Source organism: Martes martes (genome assembly GCF_963455335.1).
Source record: "Martes martes genome assembly, chromosome: 10".
Lineage (NCBI taxonomy): Eukaryota > Metazoa > Chordata > Mammalia > Carnivora > Mustelidae > Martes > Martes martes.
Window position 1 is genome coordinate 21,403,944 of NC_137898.1, and position 14,309 is coordinate 21,418,252.

The 14,309-nt window shown below is 42.1% G+C and overlaps 1 protein-coding gene across 1 annotated transcript in view; it reads right to left on the minus strand.

The window, feature by feature from the left end:
* Positions 1-14,309, minus strand: part of EXT2 (exostosin glycosyltransferase 2) — a 139,511-nt gene that overhangs the window by 28,288 nt on the left and 96,914 nt on the right. Inside the window, exon 10 of the mRNA XM_080817786.1 lies at positions 10,035-10,201. Coding sequence (XP_080673912.1) covers positions 10,035-10,201 — 167 coding nt within the window. The remainder of the gene's footprint in view (positions 1-10,034; positions 10,202-14,309) is intronic.

The following is a 14,309-nucleotide window of genomic DNA, read 5'->3' on the forward strand; positions in this document are numbered from 1 at the left end:
AGCAATATACTTTTATATAACTTTGGTCAAATATTATAATGGAAATTAGCAAATATTTTAAACTTAAGGATAATGAAAATATGACAAATCAAGACTTGGGAATATACCGAAAGCAGTAATTACCAAGAAATTTACAGCTTTAAATGCATACATTGGAAAAATAAATATTGAGATCAACGATCTAAACCATCAAGTTGAAAAACTAGGAAAATAATGGCAACTCAAACTCATGAACGCAGAGGAAGGAACTAATCAGGGAAAGTTAATGAAGGACCAAGCAAACAGACAATAAGGAAAAATCAACAAGATCAAATGCTGACTCTCTGCAAAGATTACGGCACTGCTATACCTCTAACAGCACTGACCAAGACACAGAGAAAAAACAACACGACCAATACCAGGAGTGAAAAAGAGACCATTATTCCAGATCCTCTAGACCTGAAACAACAGAAAGATAATATCCTGACTGATTTTATAGCAATACATTCTACAGCTCAAATGAAATGAAGAGATTCCCTGAAAAACCTAAGTTCTCAAAATGAACATAAGAAGAAACAGGAAGTCTGAATAGTGCTGGAGCCACTAAAGACACTCACTGGGTCTGTGAGGAACATGCTAGAGTGATGGTGGAGAGCAAAGGGAACAAAGAATGGATGGGCAAGAGGAAAGTTAGAAATTACATCAACTCTTGTCTCACCCCAGAGGACAGGCGCAGAGATTGTAGCAGTCTCTTCTGACTCAAGCAGACTCAAGCATCTTCTCCTTGCCCTACATGCCTGCCATGTGCTGCATGCTGTGTGTATCAATTTATTTGTCTCTTGATATATGCATTCCTGTCACAACTTCTTCAGTTTACACAATGTACATAAATTTATGCAATTTACTCCTTGGATGTCTGTGGTTTCTTTATTTCTTGAATCTGTGAATGCAATGTCCTTTGCCAAATTCTGGAAGTTTTCAGGCATTGTTTCTTCAAGTATTTTTTCAGCACCACGTTCTTTCACTTCTCCTTCCAAGACTCTGATGACACAAATGTATCTTTTGTGATTGTCCCATGGATTCTTGAGACTCTGTTCATTTTTTTTTTCAATCTACTTTCTCTCTGTTTTTTGGATTGGATAATTTCTATCAATTCATCCTCAAGTTCATTAATTCTTTCCCATTATCTCCATTCACTCACTGAGCCCATCAGTAAATTTTAAATTTCGTTTTCTGTAATTTTCAGTTCTGTAATTTCCAGCTGGTTGTCCTTTGTATATGTTTCTTTGCTGAGACTTTCTATTTTCCATTTGTTTCAACGGTGCTCATTAATTGCCTATCAGAGGATCTTTTAGGATCGTGGTTTTAAAACCCTTGCCAAATAATTCCAGCATCTGTGTCATCCTGGTGTTGGCATCTGTGGTTTTTTCTCACAAAACTGCAATTTCCTGATTTTTGGTATGATGAGTAATTTTGGATTGTATCTTGAACATTTTGAATATTACATCTGAATAATATGAGACTCTGTTCCTTTTAAATTTCCCTATTTGAGCAGGGAGTTTAGGTTCAAAATGTATGTCCTGACCCACCTTTGTGGGCTGTAGACTGAATAACAATTCAGTTTTCAAAGACTTGATAGTGTTCTTCTGGTCTATCCACCTTGTGTGGTACCCGGAGGCTAATTTTTGAAACCTGGTTGGTATTCTACACCACCATTTTCTTATTTCTCAAAACTTTTGCTGTGTTGATTCTACTCAGTTCCATCCATGGGCTGCTTTGAAAGGAGAGGCCAGAGTGCCCCCAAGGACTTCAATATGCATTTAAATAATCCTGTTCTCAGCTCACTCTCACTCTGGGAACGGATGAGGCTGACTTGCTGCAGGCTGTGGATGGTGGACAGAACACTTGCTCCACAGTCTCTGCACCTGCCTCTTGGCTGCTGCTCATGTGGTACAGGGCATGGACAGTGGAGAGAGGAGCACGGAAAGAGTCTCTGCTCCTGTTCATGCAGGGGGAGGATGGTCAGCAGTGCTCCGCATGACAAACTCCACAGACACAGCACCTACTTGGCAGGGCTATGGATGGCTTTTTTCATGGCATCTGCATGGAGCCGAGTGGATATAGTCAAAAGGGCTGCATCACAGGGCTGCCCTCTTCCCAGTCCTCTGGAAAGAGAAAGTGGGTTTTTCTTGTTGTTGTTATTTTCTGTTTGTTTCCATCTGTTATGTTTTTATCTATATGTTATGGCCTTCCTAGCACTGAGGCTGGGGTTATACAGAAGGATGGTAAGGAGGGAGACAGGGAGAAAAGAGAGGAAGGGAAGGAGCCAAGGAAACTCATTGCTGGGGCATCCCTCAAGTCCTGAGGGCCCATACCAGCCTGACTTCTTTCTCAGGATAGGAATAGGGTAAAATGTGCTTATGCAATCTTATCCAGAATTGGAAGTCTATCATTCATTCACTAAGTTATAGAATACTCAAGTAGACTTGTGATGAAGGAAGGACTTAGTAATTACCCAGAAATTTGATATGAACATTGGGACTTTGTGTCTCCCATTTTTGGGCAAAGAATGAGAGGTCTTTCTATGTGTGAAGGACAGGTCATCTTCTCAGTGAAAGAATAAGGTTGTTATTATTGCTGTAAGGAAGTTCAAACATGTGTACAAGGGTGTGCATGGACACTGAGTAAGTAAAGATGGGTAGGCTGTGCTAGTTAGTAATCTGTTGTCTTGAAGGCCCAACTCCTCCTAAATTCTGTTTTGTGATCATGGGGCTGAGACTGCAAATATCTCATTTTTGCCAGGTTCTGTCAATAGGGGGATACCAGGGAGAGACTGGAGAACTGGAGAAATGAAGAAGGGAATTACTTCCCAGCTTGCCTGCTTTTCCCAACAGTGTGGCATTTCACTCCAAAAGGAGGTGGTTCTAAGTTCTTCCAGCATGCCAGAACCAGTCTCACTCATCTGGACCCTCAGAACTACTAGCAGAAACCAACCAGTGGCCCCCCATGAAGGTCTAAGGCCCACCGCTGGGAAAGAGGAAGGACTTTCTTCTAAGCCTGTAGGTTCTAATGACCCCAGCCACTTCCCTCCTTTCCTTTATTCCTGGAGTCCTGGAGTTTTCATCTCTTTACACTTTCAGGGTTCCCTTTTGCTCTCTCAAGCTCTCTGATATCTTGTATTAGAAAATTTTATATATTAAATCCATTCTATTGGAACAACTTTAACAGACTCTATTTTCCTGACTGATAAGGATTCTTGTTTGTGAATATTAGAATAACAAAGAAAATGTTCAGGTGTTTTTATCTTCACCACAGAGAGATTTCAACAATTGGGTTTGAGTGGTACACAGCTAATAATAAGAATAGTTAAATAATGATTATTATAATTCTATATAATTGGTTTTCTCTGTAAGCTCAGTTATATAATGACATTTTTATAAGTGACATGGTACAGTGAAAATACCACTAAAATGAATTGAAGCCTTATTAGTGTCACCTGCTAACTGGATGGCACTGGGCACTTCACTTTTGGGCTTCATATGGCTTATGGATAGGCCTCACCTGTAACTAAAAGTGAGCAAGATAGAGTATCTCTAATTTTCTTTCCAACCTAAAACTATTACTTTATTCTCAAGAAATCACCAGTAAAACCATCTGGGCCTGGAGTTTTCTTTATAGGAAGATTTTGATAACCTCAGTTTTTTTTAATAGAAAATTATATAATTCTATTCAATTTTATGCTGTTATAATTTTCAAAAGAATTCTTACTCTCATGTAAATTTTAATAATATTCTCATTATTCTTTTAATGTCTGTAGGATCTATAATAGCAATCTTTCTTTAATTCCTTTTTATCTGCAACAGTGATAATTTATGTTCTCTTTTTTTGAGTGTTCTGGCTAGGGGTTTTATCAATTTTGTTAATCTTTCCCAAAGGTCAATTTTTAGATCTGTTAACTTTCTCTGTTTTCTACTTCACTGATTTTCTTAGCTCTTATCTTTGTTCTTTCCTTCTACTTGCTTTGGGTATAATTTATTCTTCTTTTTCTAAGTCCTTAGAGGAGAACAAACTTTAGGTGATTGCTTTTAGACCTTTCTTCTTTCCTAATACAAGCATTTAATGCTATAAGTTTCCTCTAAGAACCACTTTAGTTGCATCCCACAATTTTTTCAGCTTTGAAATGCACTTACAATAAAATCACCAATTTTAAGTATGTTTTGGCAACTGTACAGAGTCATAAAACTACCAACACAATCATAGGCTAGAACATTTCCACTGTCTGAGAAGTTCCTTTCTATTCTTCTGTTGTCAATCCCACACCCTACTCCTGGCAATATAGTTCCTCCTACTCTAGAATTTCATCTACATGGACACACACAAGAAGTACTCTTTTGCATCTGCCTTCATTCACTTGGCATAATGATTTTGGATTTTTCCATGTTGCTCCATATATCAGTAGTTCATTTCTCTTTCTTACTGAGAAGTATTCCATTGCATACATATTCCACAATTTATTCTTCCATTTGCCAGCTGACATATACAGTTCTGGATCTTATGAATAAGGCTATGAATAATGAGTAGAAGTCTCTGTGTAAAGTTGTACGTTTTTAACTTCTTTCGGAAGCTGCGTCATATGAAAAGTAGACGTCTAGCTTCATGAGAAACAATTGTTTTCCAAATCAGTTGTACCATTTCACATTTTTACCAATAACATACAAGAATTCTAGTGGGCCCACAGCCTTATCAACACGTGGTACTGTCAGTTTTTAAAATTTTATTTAGTCATTCTAGGGGGTATGTCTTGGTAACTTTTTGTGCTTTTATTTTAGAATTGCCCTAATGACTATGATGTGGAGAATTTTTCATATGTCACTTTATCTCTACATATCTTCTTTTGTGAAGTAACTGCTCAAATATTTTGCCCATTTTTTTAAATTAACTTCTTTGTTTTCTTCTTACTGAGTTGTGAGAGTTCTTTATACATTTTGGATACAAGTTTTTTTTTGTTTTTTTTTTTTGTTTTTTTTAAGATTTATTTATTTGAGAGAGAGAGAGTGAGTGAGGGAAGGGGCAAAGGGAGAGAATCTCAAGCAGACTCCCCACTGAGCAAGGAGCCCAACATGAGGCTCAATCCCAGGACCCTGAGATCATGACCTGAGCTGGAACTAAGAGCTAGGCACTCAAGCAACTGACCCAGGCAGGTGGCCCAGATAAAAGTTCTTTATCACATATATGTTCTGAAAATATTTTTCCCAAAAAAGTGTCTTTGCAAATATTGTTAATTTTGAAGAAGTCCAACTTATCTATTCTTTTATAAGTCATCTACTTGTTTCCTATTTCAGTGTCATTGCTTAGCCTAGACACACTACAGTTTTCTCCAAGAAGTTTTTTAATTTCCATTCTTAGGACTAGTTAAACTTTTATATACAGTGTGAGGTGAAGGTCATGATTTTTTTTTTCTTCAGCATAAGGGTATCACATTGTTCCAGCATCACTTAGTGAAAAAGACTGTCCCATCTCTATTGAACAGACTTGGGACCTTTGTTGAAAATCAGTTGACCGTACATGTGTGTTCTATTTCTGGACTCTTTATTCTGTCTCGTTGATGTATATGTCTAAGTTGACAACAATACCACAGTGTCTTGATTACTGTAGCTTTACAGTAATTCTTAAAATAAGGGAGACCTGAAACTTTGCTCTGCTTTCCCAAAATTGCTTTGGCTATTTTTCAGGTTCACTGTGTTTCCATTTCAATTTTAGAACAAGCTCGTCAATTTCAACTAAATTAAAAAAAAAAAAGCCTTCTGGGATTTTGAGTGGGACTGCTCCGAATCTATGCAAGAATATGGGGAGCACTCACACCTTCCTCACAGTTAAGTCTCTGGATGGATTCATATGCTACATCTTTCCATTATGCAGTTGCTCTCCAATTTCTCTCTGCAACATTTTGTGGTTTTCATTGAACATATATGGCACCCATTTCATTCCATTTTTCAAGCATTTCATTTTTTATATGCTTTTGCATGAAGAAAATTTTTTATAGCTTTTTGGAAATGTAGCTGACATACAATAAACTGAATCTATTTACAATGCAGACTTTTATATGTTTTGACATCTGTATATACCAGTAAAATCATCATTCCGGTTAAGATAATGAACATATCCATTTCCCCTACAAGTTTTTTTTTTGCCCCTTTGTTATTCTTCCCTCTTGCCCTTCACAGCTTCACCCTCCCCACTCCTACGCCAGGCAACCACTGATCTTTCAATCACTAAACATTAGTTTGCATTTTCTAGAATTTTATGTAGATGGAATCATAAAATGTGTTTTCATCGTGCTTCAATCACTCAGCATTATTATTTTTAAATACATACATGTTGTTGTATGTCTCCACAGCTCATTCATTATTTATTACTGAGTAGTATTCTATTGTATAGATTTATTTATTTATTTGACAGAGAGATCACAAGTAGGCAGAGAGGCAGGCGGGGGGAGTGGGGTGGGAAGCTGAGCAGAGAGCCCGATGCGGGGCTCCATCCCAGGGCCCTGAGATGACCTGAGTCGAAGACAGAGGCTTAACCCACTGAGCCACCCAGGCGCCCCTTTATTGTATAGACAGACCAGGATTATTCATTTAAATCTGATAAATACTGAGTGTTTTTCCTCCAGTTTCCAGCTACTACAAATAAAAACTGCTACGAATATTGGTGTACAAGTATATGTGTATCCATATGCTCTTACTTCTCTAGGGTAAATCTCTATGAGAAGAATGGTAGGGTCACACGGTAGATGTATGCTTAACATTTTAAACTCTAAACTGTTTTCTAAAATGGTTGGATCCAGATTATAGATCACAGGAAAGCAGACAGGCAGACAGGCCAGAATAACTTGTTTCATATCTTTCACATGCATGCTGGTAATAAAGATTTGTTTATTTATCAAAAATTACTGAGTAACCGCTAAAAGGAATGAATGGGGTTGGGCACAGAGGATAGAGCCAGGAACAAGCCATGGTTCCTGCCCCTGCAGGCTTACATTCTAGAAGAAAAGCAGACACTAAACAATATACTTCACAATTAATTATGTGCTTACAAGAGCTACAGAGTGCTCTGAACCTAACCTAGTCTAGGGACTTTCTGAAAGCTTGAGATAGTGACGTTCAAGGAGAATGCTGAAGAATGAATAGCAATTCACAAGATAGATATAATCCCAACACACTTGCTAATCACAAGAAAGTGGCTCTGGGTTCCAACATAACTCCCTGAGGACATAAATTTTTGTTAACAGATTAATTTATTCACCTAATCGGTCAAGCTTGCTCCCAATCCCCACATGAAATAATCCTAGGCTTTGGCATAAAAAACAGGATTCGGGAACACCATTATCTTCTGTCTTCTGACTCAACACAAAAGTGGGTACCCTCTCTAGAACAGAAATGTCCCCTGTGAAGAATGGAAACAACAAACCACCTTCTACCATGAACCAGGGTAGACTCATGAGGGGAATCACGAGACCGAGCCTAGCAGGTGCCATCATAGCAGCCACTGATGGGGCATCGTGTAAAGTGCAGAGCGCACTGCCCACCGCGCAGGAGGGGCAGCTCCTAAGTTTTCCTTCTCTGCGGGAGGCGCTGTGTAATGTTCTAATGTACGTGATGACCTAATGCAGTCACAACTGTTACTGCCGTTTCATGTACGAGTACACTACCAACCAGAAAGATTAAAAAACCTGTCCTTGGTCATTAACTGGTCAGTGAAACGGCAGAAATTTGGGCCCAGAGCCTTTCCAACTTTGTCCATTATATTAATTACTATGCAAGAAATAACTTTTACAAAATTACCCTAAAGCACCAACAGCAGGGATGCCTGCGAAACCTTAACATCAAGATAATTCCATGAGAGACGACTGATATGCTCGTGGCTCTTCCTGGGAGTTTTATGAACCTGTGGTCTCTGACAGGGTAAAACCCTCCAGGGTGACGGTATGGTGTAGACACAATGGGATCTCCATTCCAACTCTTCCACTCATTAGCTGTGTGACTGCACTTAACCTTGTTTCATCTTAGTGAAGAATGAGAAACAATAATCACGTTGCAGGTTTGGGAGAAGATCCTAAGTCATGTCTGTAAACATCCAGAACATTCACTGGAATATGGAGGGCAGTTATGAAAGTTTTCCTTCTACGGCATCTTGGGAAGATTCCGATTAATGGGGATGAGGCGTTTTCCTGCCCGCCACTCCTCTGATATATGGTTACTTCCTTTGAGGTGATGTGGAATCAAACACAGAGCATCAGAGGAAAGAGGGGAAGAGGCCTGAGAAAAACCCAAGACTGACAGAAATCCCAGGTTTCAATACACGTGAGATCTCATGATCTCATTTCAAGGTCGAAAGGAATACACTCATTAGGCTACCTTTCTTTCACTAGATTTCACTTAGCCCAACTGAAAACACTGAAGAGGGAGCACTCTGTTTGTCTCGGCTACATCGTTCCCAATGTTCCCTTTTTCCGCTTCCCTTCTGCCACAAAAATAAACACGGTTTATATGGTCTGAAGCCACTATATGCAAGAAAGAGAGAAAACACTGGCAGAAGCAGTGGTCTTTCTGCCAAGAGCTGGCTAGAGAAACAAGTGGGTAATTTGCTTTTTTAAAAAATGGGAATAAGAGTGCTAAAAGTCATCTAATGCCCTGGATGTGATCATGTAAAAGACATCTCTGTGAACGAGAATAAACCCAGAAAGATGATACATATTTTATTAGCCACTCACACCTCTCACTGGCCAGTAACTACAGCAACCAAGTGTGTTGCACGTCTGGCTCTTCTACAACAATTTCTTTTACACTCAAATGGAGCTGCATTTAAAAAAGCACCATTTTTAACTTAAGGGTTAGAAAATAAATTTCTCTTTTTTTCTAAGATTTGTTTATTTGAGAGACAGAAAGAGAGGCACAGGGGGAGGGGCAAAGGGAGAGAGAAGACTCTTCCAGCAGGCACCCAGCTGAGCACAGAGTCCAACACAGGGCTCGATCCCATGACCCTGAGATCATGACCTGAGCAGAAACCAAGAGCTGGATGCTCAACCGACAAAGCCATCCAGGCGCCCCAGAAAATAAATTTATGTAATAAATATAGGAATACACAATCCATATTCATTTAACAAAGTCTGAGTACAAATGGCTTCATCTAATACAATTTCATGACTTCTTAGAACCTTAAATTCAGCAAACTCTGAGTCAGCTAGAAAAGACGGCTGCCTCCCTCTCACGGGCAGGACGAGGGCAGGGAACAGATCTCACCACTTTCCCTGTGCTGGCTGTGGCTAACTGAGGCTGGCTCTGTCTCACTCAGGTCCGATGTCGCTGCCCCCTCCCCACCCCACCCCTCCCCACCCCACCCCCCAGCCGCAGGCCTCTGCCTACCGCCACCATGCGTCTCCCGGCATCCTCCCTGACGGAGCTCATCAATTCCAATCGCTTTTCACCAGGCCTCGGCTCTGGCACTTTCCCCTAGGGAGACCTTTACTGGTCTCCATACTTAACCCCTGAACCCAGCCTAATCCATCAGCTGCACGGAATGAACGGTGAGAGAGAATGTTTCTCCCCAAAGACAGGCCGCCAGCCTCTCCACTTAAACCTCAGAAAGCAGCCGTCCACAGGGTCTGCTTTCTGTGTGTCACGTCACCAGCCTGTGGGCTCACTGACGTTTTTATCGCTGCTGCGCCCAGCTGCTCCAGGCTGGGACGTGCTCCTCAAGGGGACATCATTAAGTGCTCGTCTGTCACAAGCTAGAGATGCTCTTTTGAAAACATGCCCAGACTCTCCTTGGGAGCCCCCTGCAACGGGCGGAGGGCACGGGGGTCATCCCAGAAGAGGGTTCCCCCAAAGTTTTAAGAGACAGCTTCACAGCACACGCTCCTGCCCCACTTTTAGACTCCACTGGGCTTGCAGGATTATGACCTTAGAGACTGAACCAGAACATTCCGGGTCAGGAAGAACCAGCGACACTGGGCGAGAAGCAGCGGCTGTGAGCACGGACAGCTGAAGCGTCCCTACCTCATAGCCGAACTGCAGCTCGTCCGACGTGAGCATGATGATGTCGTCGTCGATGGCCAGGACCGCCTCCGTCTCGATTTCGTCGTAGGGGAAGAAGCGGTTACTCAGCTTGTTTTCGGCTGTCCTCACGACTTTCAGTGGGACCCGGATCTTGGGCCAGAGAGAATCTGGGGCGGGAAAGACAGGCATGGGTGACTCCTCAAAGGGGTAAAAGCACCATCGCACGAGACGGAGCTTACTTCCGCGGCTGCCATCCAACCTCCACGTACAACCGTTGGAGGGCGAGTCCTCACAAAAGCACTGTTACAAAAACCTGAAATATTTCTGTCCTCTCCAGGTCCTTGCAACACTTCTAATTCTCAATACTGTCTTAACCAGAGGCATGAATGGCTTCAACTCACAACTGAGAGACAGAGAAGCCAAAAGGACTTGCCCAAGATCACAACAACGAGGGATGGAGTCCGCACTATCCCAGCGTCAGGCCCACGGTGTCGTGTCAGAGCTCGGCCACCTCCCCAAACTACCTTCAGTGAGGGACACCGCAGCTCAAGGCATGCCTCTGCCCTGCTGGCAGATACAAAGCATGTACATGTTCTAGATGTCTGCCCATGTGCCCCCTCCACCATGCAATCGCCAACAGACACCAAGCTGCTCAAATCCACCCCGCGAAAACGGTTTCCCTGAACGACGTAGGTTTCTTAACTTAGCACGTTATCCCCTGGACAGCCCCTTCCCTCTGATCCACTGGGTTTGGTTTCTCATCCTGAACAATTTACAGAGTAAATATCAAGTTTCTAGGTCTAATTATGTGGGATTTTCTAGTATACTGAAGAAACACCAACCCATGACTTGCCTTACATTTTCTTCCCATTCTACTTTGAAATGATTGAAGCGATTCAACCACAGGTTCCTTATTTTAAAATGTTGCATTTAGCATAGCATGAAATTAGTACCTTTTTGGTGCACTACCCTTGTCCATAGACCTCACGGCTCTTTACAGAGGGTCCTTTGTTCTTCACACAACATTTGTCAAATGACAAAAGGAAAGCTAGGTATCAGACTGCTTCCAAAAAGCCCATCGTGTAATTGTGGAAAGATCTAGCGTGTGTGAGTCTTGAAGCCCCAAATGCCTGTGACCACTCCAAGGTCACCATACTGAAAACAAGGATGGCGACGGGGGGTCAGAAGGGAAAAGGCTGTCTGCACTGCCTGCAGATGAAATACCTTCCTTCTGTATATTGTACAGTGTGTCCATGGGACACGTTGTGGGGACACCAGCAGGGTCCTGGAAGAAGCCTGTGTAAGTGCAGGCCCTGTAATTAGGGAAGACATTCAGTTTTAAATAAGCACAGAGCCTAAAAAAAGCAGTCAACTCCGAAAGAAGCATGTTTGGGAAAAAGAACGGAACTGAACACCAAAGAAATGATCCTAGGGGCCTCTGCCTCTTAATCAATAACAGTAGTTAATTATAGTTTCATCCCTGGCCCAGAAGCACATTATCAATAAAGAGTTTTGGAATAAACGGATGGGAACAGGACTTGAGAGAGTGAAGACCTGCGTCCCACATTACCTGTGGGGTGTCAGCAAGTCCCTCTCACTGTCTTCTAAGAATAAGTGGGGGAGGGAGGAAACCTTTACTAAGCAATAGTATATGCCACACACTTCGTAGATGCAATGTTATCCAATCCTCCCGAAAACCCCCGCGGCAGAAATTATTTACAAAGCAGCAGTTACAAGGCTCAGAGAGATTAAGTAATTTGGCAGGGGTTACAGAGCTACTAAGTGATAAGGTAAGTGATTGAATCTAAGTCTGTGTAGCATCAAAGACCAAACAGAACATGTACCATCTACTGCAGTATGAAAACCTCATGCTTCTCGAGATTTGGGATAAAATAATGAAACTCAACGTGTGTTCTCCAACAATCATCCTTATTCTTGCTGGCTTCCTGCTCCCTCTTCCAGATAAATTAAACCCTTGCCATATATCTACTGTCGAAATCCTTATGAAACATGAATTGTAATATCTAAAATAGCTCTATCTACTAGACCACCAGTTCTCAAAATTTTGGTGTCAGGATTTCTATATTCTCTTAAAAATTGTTGAGAATTATGGAGGGCATGTATTGCAAGGAGCACTGGGTGTGGTGCATAAACAATGAATTTTGGAACACTGAAAAAAAAATTTAATTAAATTTAAAAAAATTGTTGAGAACCCCAAAGAAGCTTTCTGTGGGGGACACACACACACACACACACACACTATTAGTATAAGAGATTAAAACTGAGGAAATTTTAAAACAGAAGAATATACAAGCACACATCCCACTAGCCATTTATCCCATGTCACGCAGCCTCAGAAAAACTCCTCTGTCCCCTTGCGAAAGAATAAAGAATGGGAAATGGAAGTGACTTGGTATTACCATGAAAATAATTTCAAGCTCCCACATCCCCTGAAAGGCTCTCATGAATGTCCAGGGGTCTCTGGACCACACTCTGAAAGGCTTTGTGTTCTGATTTGGGTATTTAGGTAAGATGGGGAAAGTTCAAACAAGTTGGAAAGGAGTTTGGGAGGAATTCCAAGGACAGTACAGGTACTTGAATCCAGGATTTCTACAGAATGTTTAAGGAGACTAATGGTGCCAGTTGTCCATGCACTGCCTCCCAGCGTCAACGTCACCCTTCACTGCCCGGTTTCTCATGCTAGAACTAGATCCTGTAAACATTTCCCCTCTGCCCACCAGCTGGATGTTAGACTCTGTCAGTAGAGGGTTCTGGAGGGACACTTCGGAAGGAAGGGGGCTTTTCTTCCTGGTTCGGGCGTGCCTCTTTAACTTGTTGCTCCTTCCGTACTTGACCAGAAGATAGGCATGCAGGGGCACTTCCCTCCAACAAGCTAAGTGGCATCCCTGGGGACAGCTTTGCGACAGGTTCTATAGACACCTCCAAGAGCAGCTTGGCTGAGGTCCTCCCCGTGGGTGGTTCCCAGGGAGCTTCACCAAAGCCCGCCATTTCCCAGCAAGTTCAAGAACATACCCCAGTGGTTTCCCGCTGAATTCCAGGCGTACTGAAGGGGTCGAGAAGTTTCTTGTTTGCCAGACTTGGCCTGTGGCACCTCACCAAACCTCACAGTGCAGTAGGCTACAGTCACATGCTATCCAACAAAGTCTGAGTCTCAGAGCTAGCTGGGGAAGGGACTCTCCCAAATTTGTTTCCTACTTTCTTTACAGTTTTTACCCCTAGTCACCAATTATCTGTTACTAGTTAATCATTCTTTATATTAAACTTCTCCTATTCAAGTTACTGTGTGGTTTCTCTCTCTTACCTGGGCCTTGACTAATACACAGGATATCAGGAGGAATATCAGATGAAAGGGGAACTGTTCTCTCCAACCTCTAAAGTTAGAACCATGGCCAACGGCTGGGTGAAAGTTACAGAGCAACCAACTTAGACTCCAAATAGGTAAGAATCTTCTGATGGGGGGCACCTGGCTGGCTCGGTCAGAGAAGCATGCGACTCTTGATCTCAGAATCATGAGTTCGAGCCCCACACTAGATTTAGAGATAAAATAAATCAAGTGGGGTGACTGGGCGGCTCAGTTTCTTGAGTGTCTGACTCTTGATTTTGGCTCTGGTCATGATCTCAGGGTTCCAGGATCAAGCACAGGCTCCATGCTCAGTGCAGAGTCTGCTTGAGGATTCTCTCTCTCTCTCTCCCTCTGCCCCTCAACCCTGCTTGTGCACACATTCTCATTCTCTCTCAAATAAATAAACCTTTAAAAATAAATAAATACATTTAAAAAAGAATCTTCTGATGGAAAAACTGAGATAAAATGAAATGATGAACTGCCTTGAGCAATGTAATGTGTGCTTTTACTTGAAATGCACTATTAGGTACCATTAGGTCAGATTTCTACTTGACATTGAATGAGAGACCAAACAAGATGCCTCTGAGGTCCAGGATTTCGTGAGGCAGTCATCTATCAGAAAGAACAGTCTTCGGGAAGACCTCTGAATCTCAGGCGTAGTCCTTACCAGCCACGGTGTCTTGAACAAGTCAGTCTCTTTCAACCTGTTCCTTCCACTATGAAGACAGAGTAACGACTCTACCCTCCCACGGCTGACTGTGAGGATGAACAGGAATGCCCCAAGCAGCACAGCGCCTGGCACACAGGAGACATCCACTCATTGTCAGCCCGGCCTTCCTCTGAACGTTTGTTGTCTACCTACAGAATCAAAGGACTTTTTCCGAGCCTTTGGTGTAAGGGTGGCAAAGTGG